Source organism: Nelumbo nucifera, chromosome 8 (genome assembly GCF_055504915.1).
Source record: "Nelumbo nucifera cultivar China Antique chromosome 8, China Antique-T2T, whole genome shotgun sequence".
NCBI classification, from domain to species: domain Eukaryota; kingdom Viridiplantae; phylum Streptophyta; class Magnoliopsida; order Proteales; family Nelumbonaceae; genus Nelumbo; species Nelumbo nucifera.
In genome coordinates, this window is record NC_142656.1 from 36,981,548 (window position 1) to 37,002,820 (window position 21,273).

The window sequence follows — 21,273 nt, forward strand, 5'->3', positions numbered from 1 at the left end:
CCTTTCTAATCAGTTCTTCAACTCTTTGCAACATATTGCAGAGCTCTTGCAAACTGACATTCAGCTTGTTAATGTTATAGTTCATGATGAACGGATTAAAGGAAGGAGGCAAAGAATTAAGGATAGCATCTATCTGGGTTGCAAGGTCCAACCTGGATCCAAGAGCCTCTAGTTCGTTGATGTATCCCATCATCCGAAGACAATGGTTGTGAACTTGTTGACCCTTGGACATTTGTGCGGTCATGAACTGTTTCAAGACCTTTTGTCGAGTAGAACGATTCTGCTCTTCATACATTGTCCTGAGACTGTCCAATATGTCTTTGGCAAATTCGATCTGATCGAACTGCCTCTGTATCGGGTTGTCTATGGAGCCAATGATATAACACCGGGCAAGGGAGCTTTTCTCCTCCCATTCTTGATAGTCTCTCCTTCGTGCCTCAGAAGCCCTATCACCCGGATGCTCTGGGGCAGGATTCTTTGCCACTTTGTCCAACTTTTCAGAAGCTAAGACCAGCATAAGGTTCCTGTACCAGTTAGCATAGTTTGGGCCCTTCAACTTGTTGTCATCAAGTAGTTTTGCAAATGATCCGTTTGCCATTTTCTGATAAAAGAGCAAACATTAGTCCACAACCTAATTTGATTCATGTTCAGTTCATAGATATGGATTTTAATCTACGTTCCATTTCCATTTATTCATCTCTGAGATTTCCCTCCTTTCTCAGTGACGGAGACTACGGGTTGTCTCTAGAAATGTGGGAAATCACATAGAGTGCATGGAGACAACTGTTTCAGCTGCATAACCCCACCACCTTTCTGTGAAGGATCATATTCACTCAACACATGAGCTTTCCCTTTGGCCTCTGTCCGACAAGGTTCAGAGCCATTTTCAGGTAAACCTTTCTGTCTAGTGAGTGCTTACCCATCATGTTCGTGAACGCCAAGGTACCGTGAGAGAGTTCCCATTTTCTGGTGAAGCCCCTCCCACATCGGTTTATGACGTCCCTATCATCTTATGAAACACTTAGACAAGTCCAACAACAAATGGATAGCCCATTTTCTGGTGTGTTTCCTCATTACTGAAGGACCCATCCTCATGCTAATGATGGAAGGCCTTTAGAGAGTTCATGATATGAATCTCCCTATCATATGCACTCATATTAGCCGGAGGGAACAGTTAATTACGCCCTAGTTCTTATTTTAGGTCAAACCAAAGTGGCTCCCACTGACTTTTATAAAGCCAGATTTCGGTGGGCCTAAAACGGCTAGGGTTCCGTACGTAACCTTTTGATGCGGTGTGGGGCCCACCACAGTGGGAGGTCATCCGATGTCCAAAAGGGACACCATGGCAATGATGTGCATTCAGCCATGGTGTGCGCAAGAGCCACTGTCGATTGAGCATGGGCCAAGTACTTATGGCCCATGTACGTAGCACATCACACATCCATACTTCACATGTAGGGATAAATTGATCCAATCAATTAACCATCTGTAAAGCCCATTTGAAGCCCATTTCAAATCCATAATATTAACCATTAATATTATCTAGGTACATGGGCCGAATGGTTCAGCCCATATAGCTTTAAATGTTAAGTGGGCTTTTAGCAGTTTTAACCTTTTAAAACTGGGGCTTTACAGGTTGGGCCGAATTAACCATTTAATTAAACACCAATCCTTAGGCCCATTAGTGGGAAAATTAGGGCTGACTTTCAGCCTTGATTAAACCCTAGATTCGGTTCAAACTATTTGAACCAATCTTGGTTCGAATGGGTCTAGGGTTTGATCTTTAATTAAATCTTTAATTCAAGAAAATAATCTGAAATAAAATACTTATGAAAAAAAAAAACAAGAATCAGTCAATCAGGGCTGTTCGCACAATCCATCCTACAAAACAGAGGTTAGATCACAGAATGCAGTTTCACAAACTGCAAATCGCAGATAGCGATTCTCCCATCTACGAAATCTCCTTTTCTGCGCCGCCATCTTCGATCCAAATTAAAATAAATAGAAATCCTATTTCTATTAATAATTACATCAGATCGAATACCTACACATTGAGCCTAGAAAATAAAAAAAAATTATTTACAGACCAAAAATAATTCAAGAACTGCAAAATCGCAGGTTCCCTGCGCAGACCAAGAATTCGATCTCCTCTTGTATGAACAACCCATAAATCAAGAAAATCATAAAGAACAATTCTAAATAATAATCAGATTTATGTAAAATTAAATTCAGATTATTCTCCCATTAAGTTTGGGGACAAAATTCCCAAAACCCATATTTGGGCAAATCGGGTAGAACACCTTTTGCCCATTTGCGCAGGTTTAGATTTGAAACAAACAGGTTCAAGATTTGAACCATGGCTCTAATACCACTGATGGGATGAGAGATCCATCGTATGGGCGTGAGCCCATTTGTGCCGGCTCAGCAGGATGGTACGTGAGCACAGCATTGAAGGAAATCTTAAGCAAACAGGGTGGCAAGAACAGGGAGGCGGCAAGAGAGTATTCGCAGGGTGCAGAATTCTCTCTTCTTGTTTTCAGCACTGAAGGAAATCTGATGTGTTTTTTTTCTTATGCTGCCGCCCCCTTCTTTTTGTTATTCTAAAAGATCAGCTCCTAATCCAATTCGGAGTAGCTTATCCAAATATGATATGGATAAAACTTCTCTTTAGGTGATAGTGATAAACCCTTATCTTATCTGCAGATTAGATTAGCTTTCTCCTAATCTCATCAGGAGGATTCTAGATCTGAATCATATTCAGATCTGGACTCTCTGAGTGGATAGGATTAAGACCCTATCCTATCTGCTAATCCATCTCAGAATTCGCCCCTTTAATTAACTAAATGAATAGCCCAATTCGAAATGGGTTGTAGGCCCATTAAGCTTATGTGCTCACTTAACCTTCCTAACTGCTGCCCAGTTGGGCTTCCTTGTGTGGCGTGGGACCCAAGCATTGATCTACACATCAGCCACATGGGTTCGGCCCAGCCTTTGTTACAAGGCCTGCCAAATACACTGTTAAAGACAGTGCACCGCCTGAAACCCATCGAATGGGCTCTATGGGCCCAACACTTACCCTAAGTGGTCCCTGGGCCAAGCCACCTTGTAATACCCTGGGACTGTGGGCAGATGCAAGATTAGCCCATCAGGTATTATCCTCAATGGTCTTACACTCAACCTCTCAGCCCATAATGATCATACACTGCCCAACAAGAGAGGACCTCTCCCTCGACTGCAAGGAACAGTGTTGCATTTTCTACTTATATGGATCCCGGGAATTAAAACCTTTTTGCAAACATTTTAGAAACCATAATATATACTTTTATATCTCATATAAAATATACTGTGCAAAACAAATAACAACGGTTGAAATCGGCTGCCAACAGTCTTGGTTTCCATCAGTGAGAGTGCATCCCCGATCATTACCTTTGTCCGACAAAGGGGCTGATCCTGTCAGTATGATCACCCACTCAGATGAACTCTCGGACTGTCCCAACATACCCAGGTTTTGACCCCCACTAAGGATCTCACTGATTGGTACATCAAAGATAGCCCGATCCGACACCTAGTGCAGTATCATAATCGAGTCTAGGGGTCGGGTGTAACTTTCCAGTTTTGCCCATCGATCTCCAAAGTCCAGGGCAATACTAGAAATCTGGTCCAGTTCATAGATTCAATTAATCCTACACTGTATGTGCCTATGGTCTCACCTTGGCAACTGAGACCGGCCACCCCAACCGATTTGGTGGCACCATAGTGTCAGCCTTGTCAGGATAGGTCTCCCCAGACCGACCCACTGGCTGTGAACAGTCTAAACTAACACGAGTCTCATTAAGTGTCCAGTTTAAGGGTATTACACAGAAACATACGAAGAGAACATGAATCAAATATGCACTTTTATTCATTTACAATAAACTCATAAAGTACATCATTCTAATTGAAGCTAAGGGCATACAAAACTATCTAACAACATGAATTGGTCATCTACTGTATGGGCTTGAGGAGGTTGTGGGTAAGCTTGATAAGCTTGAGCCAGTTGATTCCTAGGGTACATCTGCTGGAATTGGTTCCATACTTGTGGCATTTGAAATTGTTGGGCCATGGAGTTAGATGGATGATGATACTATTGGTACTGTGTATTGATTTGACATGGTTGAGCCAGTTGAGTCCCAAGGTAACCATTGTACTCTCAATGGGTCTGGGCTTTAGACCATTAGGATTGCCTCTCTACCAGGGGGATTTCTTGGTTTTGGGCCCTATAAGTGAAGTTGGGCTGATTTTCCCACCCAGGGTTTTATGGTCTAAAGAATATGTTAGCTGAAGGAATGGTAGGATCCATCTAATGGACGCCAAAAGGGTTGCGGAATGGGTGGCCGAATTTCAAAAATTTCCTACCTTCCTCCGACTGGGAATCGTATTCCCTAAATTTAGAATACCATATTCAAGGATCTTATTTGAACCATAATCGAACCAGATCTGAACCACAAGGTAAAAGGGAGGATTATACCTGATCCGGAGAAGCAGTATCTCCCAAAGTTGGTGTTCACGCCCAAAGAAGAAACCAAGATCCACTCCTGCTGAAGATGACACAGCTGTGGATGGAACAGAATCAGCAGGGTGCGTCCTACACACTGGATCATTCCCAAGAATCCTCTGGAAACTCTGAACAACGAATCTTCTTCAGTCTTTCTTGCAAGACTGATGTCAAGAACTGATTTCTTGACTTCCTATTGTTGTAAAGATCGAATCTTGCAATAGGGAATGGCGGCGGCAGGAGGAGAACTCCAGGGACGAAGATGGCTGAACTGCTTTTCTTCTCTCTGGAGTATGAATGTGATCTAATCTCAATTCGTAGGGAGTTTTCTTTCACCAAAACCCTAGTTCGAATTCTGATGTCTTTTCCCTTGTTTTTCTCCTCCTTTCTTCTTGATTAAGAAACCTCCTAATTAGGAGTTATCCCAATCCAAATCAGTATTTGGATAGGGGATTATCTTAATCATATATGCATATTAAGTTTGCTTACTCCTGATCTTATTAGGAAGTTACCAGATTCAAATCTAATTTGAATTTGGTCTCCTGGAGTGGATAAGGTTAAAGGCCCAATCCTTTTACTAACATTAATCTCAGATTCGCCCCATAGATGGGTAATCATATCAGCCCAGCTCGAAATGGGCTTTTGGCCCATTAGATGTCCAGTGTTTAACTAGTTCCCAATCTGCTGCCCAGTTGGGCTTCTTTGTATGGCGTGGGACCCAAGCATTGATCTACACACCAGCCACATGTGTTCGGCCCAACCTTTAATACAAGGCCTAGCCGAATTCACTGAAAGACTCAGTAAACCCCTGAGCCCATCATATGGACCCTATGGGCCCAACACTTACATTAAGTGATCCCTGGGCCAAGCCATCTTATAAAAACCCAGGGACTGTGGGCAGGTGCAAGATTAGCCCATCAAGTACTACCCTAAATGGTCTTACACTTAACCTCTCAGCCCTTAATGATCAAGCACTGCCCGACAAGAGAGGACCTCTCCCTCGGTTGCAAGGAACAGTGCCGCACTCTCCACTCACATGGATCCCGGGAATTAAAACCATTTGCATACAATTTGAAACCGTACATATATATATATAAATATATTAATTTTGCAAAACAAAATTCCAATGATTGAAATCAACTACCGGCAGTTTGGTTTCCATTAGAGAGAGTGCATTCCCGATCATTACCCTTTGTCCGACAAAGGGGCTGATCCTGTCACTATGATCACCCACTCAGATGAATTCTCAGACTGTCCCAACATACCCAGGTTTTGATCCCCATCTAAGGATCTCACTGATTGGCATATCAAAGACAGCCCGATCCGACACCTAGTGAAATGTCATAATCGAGTCTAGAGGTCAGGTGTAACTTTCCAATTTTGCCCATCTGTCTCCAAGGTCCAGGACAATACTGGAAATCTGGTCCGGTTCAAGGATTCAAGTGATCCCATACTGCATGTGCCTTGGGTCGTACCCTGGTGGCTGAGACAGGCCATCCCAACATTTGGTGGCACACCAGTATCAGCCTTGGTAGGATAAATCTCCCTAGACTTATCCAACAGCTGTGAATATTTAAAACTAACACGAGTCTCTATAAGTGTCCAGTTTTAGGGTCTTACATAGAATTAAACCAAACAACATGAATCAAACATGCACTTTATTTATTTCCACTAAATAACAAAAGTACATCAAATCGGGTTGAAACTAAGGGCATACAAAACTGTCTAATATTGGCATCGGGTTGGAAAGATCTATTAGCCGCATGTACTTGGTTTGGAATGAATGGTTGACATGGGGCCACCGCAGGGCACTAGCTAACATGATGGGCCGGGCTTGCACAGATGGAACATGATGTATAGGATAACAAGGTTGGGTATGGGCCTTGTTGACGATATGCAAGGACTTGGTCAATTCGTGGGCCATTCCAGTAATCTTGTCCAGTTGTCGAAACACATGATTCCATTCTATATTTTGCTCAGGATGGAAGTAGTTTCTCATTCCACAAACTCCGATCATTGAATTCATTTTGTTTTAACCCCCTTTTTTTTTGAAATTTGAAATTTAAATTGTGAATTTTAATTTCAAATTTAAATTCTACAATTTAAACTCAAATTTGAATTTTTTATTTTTTTAATTTATTCTTTTTTTTATTTTTTATTTGAAGTTTGAAATTTAAATTCAAATTTGATTTTTTAATTTTTTAAATTTTTTACTTTTTTAATTTTTATTTTTATTTTTTGAAATTTAAATTCAAATTTATATTTTGAAATTTAAATTCGAATTTGAATTTTTAAATTTAAAAAAGAAAAATGCAAGCAAATCAACCACACAACCTAGGGGCTGACCTAGGGTTTCCTAAACTAGTGGTTCGACCAATGTGAATCCTCTTAGGTTCACATGGAATTACAACACTTCCTTTGGTTAGTTAGGTAAGAGGTGGGGATGTGGGAGGCTCCCCTTGCTCTCGCAAGGACCTTATTAAGTAACCACGAAACCCGCTTTGGCGTAGCCATTTAACCTCTTTCCTTAAACACCAATCGCCGGTTATGGAAAGTAATTACAAGCTTTCCTAAATTTCAACACACCTTTGAACCAAGTGTGAGGATTCCCTAAAGGATCTTGCTATCCAAATTTTAGATTAGGGTTTAGGGTAAACCATACATGAAGGGTGGTGATTTTTGGGCCAAGGAAGGGTGATGATGTTAGATAGTTTTGTATGCCCTTAGCTCCAATCAGTTTGATGTACTTATGACATTTATTGTAAATGAATAAAATGTATATTTGATTCATGTTATGTGGTGTGTTTCTGTGTAATACCCTTAAAACCAGACACTTATGAGACTTGTGTTGGTTTAGAACGTTCACAGCTAGTGGGTCGGTCTGGGGAGACCTATCCTGATAAGGCTGACATTGATGTGCTACCAAGTCGGTTGGGGTGGCCTGTCTCTGCCACCAGGGTGAAACCCGAGGTACATGCAGTGTGGAATCAGCTTGAGTCCTTGAACCGGACCAGAATTCCAGTATTGCCTTGGACCTTGGTGATTAGTGGGCAAAATTGGAATGTTACACCTAACCCCTAGACTCAATTATGGTACCGTACTAGGTGGTGGATTGGGCCATCTTTGATATGCCAATCAGTGAGACCCTTAGAGGGGGTCAAAACCTAGGTATGTTGAGATGGTTCATGAACCCATCTGAGTGGGTGATCATAGTGATAGGATCAGCCCCTTTGTCGAACAAAGGTAATGATCGGGAATGCACTCTTTCTGATGGAAACCAAAACTACTGGCAGTTGATTTCAATCGTTGAAATTTTGTTTTGCAAAATATATTTATGTGATATAATATATATTATAGGTTTCCAAAATTGTTTGCAAAAGTTTTTAATCCCCGAGGTCCATGTAAGAGGAGAGTGCAACACTGTACCTTGCAGTCGGGGGAGAGGTCCTCTCTTGTCGGGCAGTGTTTGGTCATTATGGGCTGAGAGGTTAAGTGTAAGGCCATTGAGGGTTAAACCTGATGGGCTAATCTTACATCTGCCCACAGTTCTTGGGGTTTACAAGGTGGCTTGGCCCAATGACCACTTAGTGTAAGTGTTGGGCCCATAGAGTCCATATGATGGGCTCAAGGGGTTCACTGGGCTTTCACTATATTCGGCTAGGCCTTGTGACAGAGGTTGGGCCGAACCCTTGTAACTGATGTGTAGATCAACGTTTGGGTCCCACGCCATACAGAGAAAGCCCAACTGGGTAGCAATTTGGAAGGCTTAAGTGACCACTTACACTTAATGGGCCAAAAGCCCAATACGAGCTGGGCTAATTAGATTGGCTTGAATGGGAAGAATCTGAGATATGGACCTGCCTTAAAGGATAAGGGAAAGTCCCTATCCACTCAGTAAGAGTCCAGATTTGAATATGATTCAAAACTGGAAACTCCTAATCAAATTAGGAGGGTTGATCATGATCTATAGATTATATAAGGACCTTACCTTATCACTTAAAGTGATCAACATCTCCTAATAGGATTAGGAGCAGATCCCTTTAGGATTATATAAGGAGGAGAGGGCGGCAGCCTCTAATCAATCTCATCTCATATACAGATACAACACAGAAGAGAGAAATCAGCATACAGTGAGACTATGCCAAGAAGCGTTCTTGATTTCAGTTCTTTGGGAAAGAATTGAAAAGAAGTTGTGCTCACCTGCCATCCAGTGGGTTCTTGCGAAGGATCCAGTTCTTCGGAAGAACGTTGTTGATTCTACTCCGTCCTACACTGCGCCAAGTTCAGTGGGAGCAGTCTTTGGTGACTTTTTTGGGCTTGAACACCTCCGTTGGGGGATACTAATTCTCTGTATCAGGTATTTCCCTCTCCTACTGTTTTGTTCAGATCTGGTTCGGTTCTTGATTCAAGATTGATCCTTGAAAATTAGTTTTCTAAAATAGGGAATGTGATTCCCAGTTGTAGGAAGGAAAGAAATTTTTGAAATTCGCCTAATCTATTCCGATTTATCCGGGCATCCATACGATGGATCTTTCCATTCCTTCAGTGGTATCAGAGCCATGGTTCAAATCTTGAATCAAAATTGTTAAGATCTGAACCTGCGCAAATAGGCAGAAGGCGTTCTACCCAATTTGCGCAGATTGTGTTTTTTTTTGGGAAATTGTTCCTATAAATATGGGTGAATGATCTAGAATTAAATTTTACATAAATCTGAATTTTATATTGAATGGTTCTTTATAATTTTCTTGATTTGTGGGTTGTTCGTACAATGGAGATCGAAATCTTTGTTCCTGGCGCATGGATATCTGTGAAAAGCAGATTCTTGATTTTCTTTACATTTGGTCTGTAAATATTTTTTTTATTTTTAGACTGAATGTATAGGATTCGATCTGTTGTAATAATTAATAGAAAATTAGGTTTTTCTATTTCTGTATTATTTTTGGATCGAAGTTGGCGGCGTTGGAAGGAGAATTCGCTGATATGAAAATCGCTATCTGTGAATTGCAGTTTGAGAAACTGCGAACTGTGTTCTAACCTCTATTTTGTAGGATGGAGTGTGGGAACAACCCTACTTGACTGATTTGTGTTTTTCTTTATCAGTATTTAATTTCAGATCATTAATCTTGAATTAATTCTTAAATTAAACAAAAATCAAACCCAGACCAATTCAAACCAGATTTGGACCAAATCAGCTGGACCGAATCTAGGGTTCGATGGGGGCTGATTTCTCCCACTTTTGAGTCAGGGATTGATATTTAATTGCAGGTTTTAATTCAGCCCAACCTGTAAGGCCCAATTTTAAATTGTTAAAACTGCAGAAGCCCACCATTCGCATGAAAGCTATATGGGTCGAACTGCTAACTGCTATTCAACCCATATACCTAGATGATATTAAAAGTTAATATTATAAGCTTTAAAATGGCCTTTATAGATATTTAATTGATTGGATCAATTCTTCTTGCTTGTGATGTATGGATGTGTGATGTGCTGCGTTCATGGGCCTTAAGCACTTGGCCCATGCAGATACGATAGTGGCTCTTGCGTGCACCATGGTTAAATGCACATTGTTGCCATAGTGACCCTTATGGTCATTAGATGACCTTCCCATCATGGTGGGCCCCACACCCATGAAAAGGACACTTGCGAAAACCCTAGCCAAATTGGGCCACCAGAAATCTGGCTTTATGAAAGCTAGTGGGAGACACTCAGGTTGAATTAAAACTAGGGCATAACTTGTTCCCTCCTAAAATATGAGTGCATGTGATAGGGAGAGGCTAACAATCATAAAACTATGGATCTTTGAAACTTTTGGATATTCCATAGTCTTGCTCTTCATAGTCCTTCTCCACTAATGTAGACAATCATAAAACTTTAGATCAATAGGTCTTTATTAAGCTTGTAGTGTGAGGCCAAGGTAGAAGCTAACAAAGAAAGGATAAGGAATTACAAAGCAAGAGAGCATAGAAGCATATGCACATATAAATGTACTTTCCAGATATCCCCATATTCTTTATTTTCCACATGTATTACAACCCCCAAACTTATTTCTTTTGATCTTCTCAGGTAGTGAATAAACTTTTCAGCACATAATTTTAGGTTCATGATATATTTCTGAAGCCTCTTTTCTTTCTTTCTCAACACTTGTTTTTTTTTTTTTTTTCTTTCTTTCATCTACCCTTCTTTTATTCATCAACATCATTGTGCAAAATAAAACTCTCTTGAAGGGTAGATCATGGTTTTTCGGGTTTGACAGGTTAAGTACAATGAGTGTTAAAGAAAGGAATTCGAATGGTGGCTAATCATATGCTTTGCATATGCCATTCTTTTGAAAAGGCTCAAAAGGGTAACTAAGGATTGAAATATATCAAGGTTGACTTGAAAAGGCTCAAACGATCCAAAGATGGCCTAAATCATCTCCAAAGTAATATGTTATCTAGGATTTCGCCTCAAAGGCTAATCAAACAAGTTCTAGAATATCACATATTGATCATATTGTTCCATATAGCTTACATAATCATTCACCAAGTTGCACACAATTCACAAGATCATGGCATAATGTGCTCAAGAATTTCAACTTTCATGATACAATAGAGTTAACACGAGAATCAATCAATCCTCAGGATTAGCATTTATCTTCCTTTTCTAAGTTATATTCGATTTCAATCAAGAATTTATCATAGGCTTTTAGTCATCAAGAAAAATTCAGCAATCACAAACTTAAGCTAAAGCATATTTCAAATTTTTTTTTTGGTGCAATCATACCATGCTCTCGGGTTCACAAAAATTTTCAAAAAATTTGCAATCTTCTCCCCCCAAACTTAAATTTAACATTCTCTTCAATGTTAAATAAATTAAAGAGCAAAAAGAAGGGAAAGAAACTTCCTTTCGAGTTGGTCTTGGTTTCAGCTATACATGCTGAAATTTCCTATCCATAGACTGCAAAATTGCAACCTACCTTTCATCAATCAAAAGAGAAGAAAGAAACAACAATAACAAGAGAAAGGAAAAATTATAACAAAACTTAAAAGGAAATAAAGAAACATGAAACAACTAGAAATCCTAAAGTGCATAAATGAAAAATATAGTTCTAAGTTATAGTCGTTAGCTTGACTTTGTTTCCATTTTCATGGATCCTTCAAGTGAATGGTGGACTTGAAGAATGGATTATGTCCACCATCAATGTAAGGCTTCAATCTTTGCCCATTGACTATGTACGGATGACTCCATCTTGACTTTAGTTTGTTGGGAAAAAGCTTTAATCTAGAATTATAAAGAAGAACCTTGTCTCCAATTGTGAACTCTTTTGTTTTTAATGTGTGCATCATGCCATGCCTTGGTTATTTCTTTATAAATTCTAGAATTCTCATAAGCTTGGTACCACCATTCTTCAAGTTCATTCAATTGCATCTTTCTTTGTTCACCTGCAACTTGCAAATCAAAGTTAAGTAGTTTCATTGCCCAATATGCTTTATGCTCTAATTCAATAGGGAGGTGACAAGCCTTACTAAACACCAACCTATAAGGAGACATTCCAATGGGTGTTTTGAAAGCTGTCCTATAGGCCCAAAGTGCATCATCCAATTTCATTGACCAATCATTCCTAGATAAGTTCACAGTCTTTTCCAAAATACCTTTCAATTCCCTATTCAAAATTTCTACTTGTCCACTAGTTTGGGAATGATGGGGGGTAGAAATTTTATAGGTAACACCATATTTAATTAATAACTTATCAAATTGTTTATTGCATAAGTGTTTACCTCCATCACTAATGATAGCCCTCAGTGTACCAAATCTAGTAAAAATATTTTTTTTCAAGAATTTGACTACAACCTTAGCATCATTAATGGGACATGCAATTGCTTCTACCCATTTACTCACATAATTAACAGCAACAAGTATATACTCTCATTATTGAAGGATTTTGGAAAAGGAACCATGAAATCAATGCCCCAAACATCAAAAATATCACAAATAAGAATATTGTTTAGGGGCATATCATTTTTCCTTGATATATTACCTGTCCGTTGGCATCGATCACAAGAACATACATAGGCATAAGCATCTTTGAATAATGTAGGCCAATAAAATCCACTTTGTAAAACCTTTGCCGCCGTCTTGGATGGTCCATGGTGTCCACCTGCTTCTTTGTCATGACAAAAACTAATTATACTCCACACCTCTTCCTTTGGTATGCATCTTCTCACTATGCCATCTGCACAAATCTTGTATAGATACGGTTCCTAGCAAAGATAGTGCCTTACATCAGATAAAAATTTCCGCTTTTGATGACAAGAAATGTTAGGGGGCAACTCGTCACCTACAAAAAAATTAGCAAAATCAGTATACCACGGTTCATCATTATCATGCACAAAACATAATTTCTCATTAGGAAATTCATCATGCAAAGGGTGTAAATCCATGCTCTCTACATACTCTCCGTCCAATCTAGACAAGTGATCAGCTACAATGTTTTTGATGTCTTTCTTGTCTTTGATTTCTAGGTCAAATTCTTGCAACAATAAAATCCATCTTATCAACCTAGGTTTTGCATCTTCTTTAGCAAATAAATACTTCAATTCAGAATGGTCAGTATAGACAATCACTTTAGACAAGATTAAGTAAGGTCTAAGTTTTCAATAGCAAATATTACAACAAGCAGATCCCTTTTAGTTGTTGTATAATTTCTTTGTGCCTCATTCTTGGTTCTACTTGCATAATAAATGGTATGAAATTTCCTATCTATTCTTTGTCCTAAAATTGCACCTAAAGTATCATCACTTGCATCAAACATGATCTCAAAAGGCAAATTCCAAATAGGGGCCGAAACTATGGGAACTTTGATCAATTTCTCTTTTAAACAATTAAATGCATGCAAACAAGCACTATCAATCACAAACAGTGCATCCATTACTAAAAGATTAGCTAGAGGCCTATCAATTTTAGAAAAGTCCTTAATGAATCTTCTATAAATACCTGCATGTCCCAAAAAACCTCTAACTTCTTTCAATGATTTTGGAGGATGAAGTTTCTCAATTAGTTCAATTTTAGCTCTATCCACTTCAATACCTTTAGAAGATACTTTGTGGCCTAAAACAATTCCTTCCTTAACTATAAAATGACATTTTTCCCAATTAAGAACATGGTTAAATTCCTCCCATCTTTTAAGCATTAAAGACAAACTATGCAAACATGCATCGAATGAAGATCCAAAAACAGAGAAGTCATCCATAAATATCTCCATAAAATCATCAATGAAATCCAAAAATAGAGACATCATGCATCTTGGAAAGGTAGCAGGGGCATTGCACAAACCAAAAGGCATTCTCCTAAATGCAAATGTTTCATAAGGGCATGTAAAGGTAGTTTTCTCTTGGTCTTCAGGAGCAATGGGAATTTGGAGATAACCAGAATAACCATAAAGAAAACAATAAAATTCCTGACCTACAAGTTTTTCAATCATTTGATCAATAAAGAGAAGGGGGAAATGATCATTACTAGTAACATCATTCAATTTCCTATAATCGATACATACCCTCCAACCTGTTACTGTCCTTGTAGGGATTAATTCATTATTTTCATTTTCGACTACAGTGGTCCCACCCTTTTTTGGCACAACTTGCATAGGACTTACCCAAGAAGAATCAGAGATAGGAAAGATAATACCTAAATCAAGCCATTTTATCACCTCTTTCTTTACTACCTCTTTCATATTAGGATTTAACCTCCTTTGGGGATGCACTGTAGGCTTGAATCTTTCTTCCATCATGATTTTGTGCATGCAAACTGATGGACTTATTCCTTGAATGTCACCAATGCTCCATCCAATCGCCCTTTTATATTCCCTAAGCACCCTTATCAACTTTTCTTCTTCAAGACTTAAGTAAGAAGAAATAATCACAGGTAAGGTAGATGAATTCCCCAAATAAACATATTTTAAATGCGAAGGAAGAGGTTTAAGTTCAAGAGTATGAGGCTTCACGATTGATGGCTTGGCTTTTGAAGAAGAGGAAGAAATATCCAAAGGTAAAATTTTTTCTCTTTTTGTCACGAATCCTCTTTGCTTTTCTCCCAAATAGCCTACGGCCTCCTTATGCTTCTCATCTAAAATTTGTTCCTTCACATCAAAAGAGTTAGCAATGCAATTCTCTATAGGATCATCTAACCTAAATGCATGAAATTTTCTTTTTGCTAAATCATCAATGCAATGTACCATTAAGAGTTCTTTTTCATCATTGGAATGTTTCATAGCCTTAAACACATTAAAAATAACTTCCTCATCATTAATTCTAAGGCTAAGTTTTTCTTGTTGAACATCAATTAAAGCTCTTCCTGTGGTAAGAAAAGGTCTCCCTAAGATTAGGGGCATATCATAATCTTCTTCCATATCCAAAATGATGAAGTCAACAGGAAAAATAAATTTATCTACTTTTACCAAAACATCTTCTACTACTCCCCTTGGATATTTGATACTTCTATCAGCCAATTGCAGAGAAACAGTGGTAAGTGTTGGCTCCTTCAACCCAAGCTTCCTGAAGATAGAAAAAGGCATCAAATTAATGCTTGCACCAAGATCACATAAAGCCTTATCAAAATTAATTTCTCCAATGGTGCATGGAATAGAGAAGCTCCCTGGATCCTTGAGTTTTGGAGGTAATTTATTTTGTAAGATTGCTGAGCATTCCTCATTAAGTTTTACCATCTCAAACTCCTCCAACTTTCTTTTGTTTGAAATTATTTCCTTTAAAAATTTGGCATAACTTGGCATCTGAGAAATAGCATCAAGAAGAGGAATGTTAATATGAAACTTTTGAAACACCTCTAGAAACTTAGCAAATTGTTTATCCAAGTTCGCCTTAAGAAATCTTTTAGGAAAAGGAAGAGGGGGTTTGTACGATTCTAAATTAAGAGTAGAAGAACTTCCCTTTTTCTCCATTGATGACTCTTAGTCTCCTACTTTGGCTTTAAGGTTTTGGCTTTCTTCCTCTTTTACCTACTCATCATCTTTTTCTTCTTTTCTAAGTTCTTTTCCACTTCGCAGAGTGATGGCCTTTACTTGTTCCCAGGGATTCTTCTCGGTATTGCTAGGTAATCCTCCTTGTGGCCTTGCCGAAATTGCTTGAGCAAGTTGTCCAATTTGAGTTTCTATCCCTTGAATTCTTGCCTTCGTACTGTTAATAAATTTTGCCATCATATCCTCTAAATTTGGCTTCTTATCTTGAGGATTTTGTTGTTGTTGCTGTTGAAAGCCAGGAGGTGGTCTTTGTTGGTTATTACTCCAAGAAAAATTTGGATGGCTTATCCATCCTGGATTGTAAGTGTTGGAGTAGGGATTGAAATTGGACCTGTTGCCACCATAAGAAACAAAATTAGCTTGTTCAGAAGAAGATGGAAATGGATTTCCTACTTGACAGTCTACACTACTGTGTCCCCCTTGCCCACAAAGTTCACAAGAAGGGAAAGGAACAGAAGAAACACTCATAACTGAAACCCCCAAATTTTCTAATTTCTTATTTAATGCAGCAAGTTGAGCCGATAAAGCAGTGATAGAATCAACATTATAAATTCCAACTCCCTTTTTATTTGCTCTCTCATTGTCCCATTGATAGCTATTGGTCACCATCTCCTCCAAAAGTTCATATGCTTCTTCGGGAGTTTTTCTCCTAAGGGTACCACCTGTAGCTACATCTAACATTGAATGATTAGATTGATTAATGCCACTATAAAAAGTTTGCACTTGCATCCAAACAGGTAGACCATGGTGAGGACACTTCCTAAGCAGTTCCTTAAATCTCTCCCATGACTCATATAAGGTTTCATTATCAAATTGAGAAAAAGTTGTTATGTCATTCCTTAATTTAGCCATTTTAGCAGGTGGAAAATACTTAGATAAAAACTTTTGTGCCAAGTCATCCCATGTAGTAATCGAACCAGCAGGAAGAGAGTTAAGTCAATCTTTTGCTTTGTCTCTTAAGGAGAAAGGAAATAACCTAAGTCTCATGGCATCATCACTAACTCCATTATACTTAAAAGTATCACATATTTCAAGAAAATTAGCAATATGAGAGTTAGGGTCATCATTGGGGCCAAAAATTTGCATACTCATCTAGATCATTTGAATAATTGTAGGCTTGATCTCAAAATTGTTTTCTTGTACATTCGGCCTCCTAATGCTTGATGTAGTACCATCCAGAGTAGGTATAGCGTAGGAGATCATTGTCCATGAATTATTTTGGTCTGGAGCCATATTGTTCTTTCTCTCCCTTGTTCACTTTTTCAAAGTCCTTTTGATTTCTTAATCAAGGGGTATAGGAATTCAATGTGATCTAATAATAGAAAAGTTAGGTTTTTCTATTTTATTTTCATCTAGAGATTTCTGGAGTGTGCAACAGAGGAGAAGAAGATTTCATAGAAAGAAGTTCAGCGATCTGCGATTTTGCAGATATTGATTCTGCAATCTGCAATTAATTTTTCTTTGCAGGTTTGCAGGATGCCTAAGAAAATCATAGTGCAGCCCTATGATTTTGTTTTCTTGATAATTTGATTATCTAGATTTAATTTATTTTTCAGATCATTATTCTTGAATTAAATCTTGAACGAGACACCAAAACTTGGGCCGATTTGCACCAGATTTGGTCCAAACTAGTTAGACCGAATTGTTGGTTAGATGAGGTTGGTTTTTGTAACCCAAATTCAATTTTGGCCAAAGGGTTGATGGCCCACTTCAAATTTTTAATTCGGCCCACCTCTATAAAACCTAGTTTTAATATGTTAAAACTGCATCAGCCCTAATTCAACTATATGGGCTGAACTACTTTTTGCAGTACTGCCAATGTACCTAGACAATGTTATGAGATAATGTTATGGGCTTTAATGGGCTGATACCTTTTAATCTAATTAATTTAGGGTTTTACAGATATTTTAATTGATTGGATCAATTTGTTTCATGCATGTGATGTATGGATGTGTGATGTGCTATGTACATGGGCCATAAGCACTTGGCCCAACTTAATTTGATAGTGGCTCTTTCGCACACCCTGTGAAGGGATGAGAGATCCATCATATGGATGGCTGAACCCTGCAAGAAGGTTGGGTGAAATTTCAAAAATTTCTCTCTCTCCCATGTGCAAATCACATTCCCTATTTTAGAAAACTGCATTTTCAATGATCAATCTTGAACCTAAACCTGACTAGATCAAAACCAAAAGGGAGTGGAGGAATGTACCTGATACAAAGAAATAAAAACCTCCAATGAATGTGTTCACGCCCAAGGAAAAATCCAAAGACTCCATCCACCGAAGATGACACAGTGCAGGATGAAGCAGAATCAGCAGGAGGGTTCTTTAGCAAGATATAGATTCTTCAGCAAGAATCTGATGGAGGGCTACTGAGCATAACATCAGATCGAACTGGTATGGCGGCAAGAGTAGGAGAGAAGGAGACAGTGCATTCAAACTGTGTTGTCTCTCTTTGGAATTCAGCAAACAATCAGATGATTTCTGGTGTATTCTGAGGGTTTGCCCAGCTCTCCTATTTATAGCCTTAAAGAGAGGTTCTCCTAATCCCATTAGGAGTTTCCTAATACAAATCTTGTATTTGGATTTGGACTCTCTTTAAGAGATAAGGATAATCCCTTATCTTATCTGCAGATAAAGATCATCCCTCCTAATCTAATTACAAGTTTCCTGATCCAAATCTTTATTTGGATCTGGACTCTTTGAGTGGATAGGGATAATTGCTTATCCTATTTGCTGATATAAATCCTAGAACCGACCCCTTTTAATTAATCTCATTAAGCCAGTTCAAAATTGGGCTTTAGGCCCATTAAGTCCATCTGCTCACTTAGCCTCCTAACTACTGCCTAGTTGGTTATCCTTGTATGCCGTGGGACCCAAACATTGATCTACACATCAGCCACATGGGTTCCGCCCAGCCTCTGTTACAAGGCCTGGCTGAATTCACTGTAGGGGACAATGAACCCCTGAGTCCATCACCATGGGCTCTTAATGGCCCCAACATTTACACTAAATGGTCCCTGGGTCAAGCCACCTTATAAAAACCCAAGGACTGTGGGTAGAAGCAAAATTAGCTCATCAAGTATTACCCTTAATGGTCTTACACTTAACCTCTCAGCCCATAAAGATCAAACACTGCCCGACAAGAGACGACCTCTCCCTCGGCTGCAAGGTACAATGTTGCACTCTCTACTCACATGGATCCTGGGAATTAAAACCTTTTGCAAACATTTTGAAACCATAATATATATATGTATATCTCTATATAAATATATTTTGCAAAAAAAATTTCAACGGTTGAAATCAACTACCAGTAGTTTAGATTTCCATCAAAGAGAGTGCATCGCTGATCATTCACTTTCTCCGACAAAGGGGCTGATCCTGTCACTATGATCACCCACTCAGATGAATTCTCGGACTATCCCAACATACCCAGGTTTTGATCCCCTCTAAGGATCTCACTGATTGGCATATCAAAGACAACCCAATCCGACACCTAGTGCAGTATCATATTCGAGTCTAGGGGTCAGGTGTAACATTCTAGATTTTCCCATCTATCTCCAAGGTCCAGGGCAATACTGGAATTCTGGTCCAGTTCAGGGTTTCAAGAAAACTCACACTGCATGTACCTTAGGTCTCAACCTAGTGGCTGAGATAGGCCACCCCAACCAACTTGGTGGCACATCAGTGTCAGCCTTGGCAAGATAAATCTCCCCAGATCTATCCAATGGCTGTGAAGATTGTAAACTAACATGAGTCTCATATGTATCCAATTTAAGGGTATTACACAAAAACACACCATAATAACATGAATCAAATATGTACTTTATTTTTTTTCATTAAATGACATAATGTACATCATTCTGATTGGAGCTAAGGGCATACACTGTCTAACAGCTCCCACTTGCACTTAGGTCCAATCTGGTATAAGCCGGAGTCCCATGCTTTCCACGTGTTTCTCAAACACTTTCTGTGCAAGTGGCTTAGTCAATGGGTCTGCTACATTTTCCGCTGATGCTACCTTCTGAATTAGGACATCCCCTCTTCCAACTATCTCCTGCAGTACATGGTACTTCCTCTCAATGTGCTTCGACTTCGAGTGGGCTCGTGGCTCCTTAGCCTGAATAATGGCTCCAGTGTTGTCACCCAACAATGGAATGGGTGTTGTGCTAGATGAAACTACTCCCAATTCATGAATGAACTTCTTCATCCATATGGCTTCATTGGCAGATTCACTTGCGGCAATGTATTCGACTTCGGTTATGGAATCCGTCGTGGACCCCTGTTTGCTGATTTTCAAACAAACAACACACGATCCTATCATGAAGATATAACTAGATGTAGACTTACTATCATTTGGATCTGACTAGAAGTCAACATCAGTATAACCCTGGATCTGTAGTGAACTACCATCGAATACCAGACAAAACTCTTTTTTCCTTCGAAGGTATTTTAGTATGTTTTTCATAGCAGTCCAATGCTCCTGCCCTGGGTTTGACTGGAATCTGCTTACCACACTCACTGCCTGAGAAATGTTAGGATGAATGCATAGAATGGCATACATGATGCTCCCTACGGCTGAGGCATAGGGAACGTTTCTCATGCCCTCAATCTCTTCAGGAGTCTTGGGAGACATACCCTTGGAGAGAGTGACTCCATGCCTAAAAGGAACATTTACTTTCTTGGAGTTCCCCATGTTGTATCTCCTGACTATTTTATCAGTGTAAGCAGATTGGGATAATCCTATTATCCTCTTCGATCTATCTCTATAGAGCCAAAGACCTAGTATGTAGGAGGCTTCTCAAAGATCTTTCATGGAGAATTGCTGTGAAAGCCACACTTTCACCGTAGTCAACATTCCTACATCATTCCCAATGAGTATAATGTCATCTACATATAGAACCAAGAACATAACCTTATCCCCACTGGATTTCCTATAAACACAGGGGTCACCCGGATTTTGCTCAAAGTCAAACTGTTTGACGGTAGAGTCAAACCGGATGTTCCAACTGCAAGAAGCTTGCTTAAGTCCATATATGGATCGGTTTAGTTTACATATCATGTGTTCCTGACCCGCAGCTATGAAACCTTGCGGTTGCTGCATAAAGATATCTTCACTAAGATGTCCATTCAGGAACGCAGTTTTGACATCCATTTGCCAAATCTCGTAATCATGGTATGCTGCTACAGCTAGCAGGATCCTAATGGATTTAAGCATGGCCACCAGAAAAAAGGTTTCCTCATAATCGATTCCTTCTTTCTGAGTGTTCCCTTTCACCACAAGATGAGCCTTGTAGGTCTCAACCTTACCATCGAGACCCGAGGTACATGTAGTGTAGGATTAATTGAATCTTTGAACCAGACCAGATTTCCAGTATTGCCCTGGACCTTGGAGATTGATGGGCAAAACTGGAAAGTTACACCTGATCCCTAGACTCGATTATGATGCTTCACTAGGTGTCAGATTGGGTTGTCTTTGATATGCCAACCAGTGAGATCCTTAACAAGGTCAAAACCTGGGTATGTTGGGACAGTCTGAGAATTCATCTGAGTGGGTAATCATAGTGACAAGATCAGCCCCTTTGTCGGATAAAGGTAATGATCGGGGATGCACTCTCTCTAATGGAAACCAAGACTGTCGGTAGCCGATTGCAAAATATATTTTATATGAGATGTAAAAGTATAAATAATATGGTTTCCAACCGTTTGCAAAAGGTTTTAATTCCC

At 39.2% G+C, this 21,273-nt stretch overlaps 2 protein-coding genes and 1 non-coding gene across 3 annotated transcripts; 1 reads left to right on the forward strand and 2 right to left on the reverse strand.

The window, feature by feature from the left end:
- Positions 1-13,148: 13,148 nt before the first annotated feature.
- On the reverse strand, positions 13,149-15,467 carry LOC148789873 (uncharacterized). Its single transcript, XM_088893795.1, has one exon. The coding sequence runs from the start codon at positions 15,465-15,467 to the stop codon at positions 13,149-13,151; it is 2,319 nt and encodes a 772-aa protein (XP_088749921.1).
- Positions 15,468-15,524: 57 nt separating this feature from the next.
- On the reverse strand, positions 15,525-16,397 carry LOC148789874 (uncharacterized). Its single transcript, XM_088893796.1, has one exon. It carries the CDS (start codon positions 16,395-16,397, stop codon positions 15,525-15,527), a length of 873 nt encoding a protein of 290 aa, XP_088749922.1.
- Positions 16,285-16,391, forward strand: LOC148789875 (small nucleolar RNA R71). Its single transcript, XR_016079903.1, has one exon. It is a non-coding gene; the product is annotated as a small nucleolar RNA R71 (small nucleolar RNA).
- Positions 16,398-21,273: the final 4,876 nt, after the last annotated feature.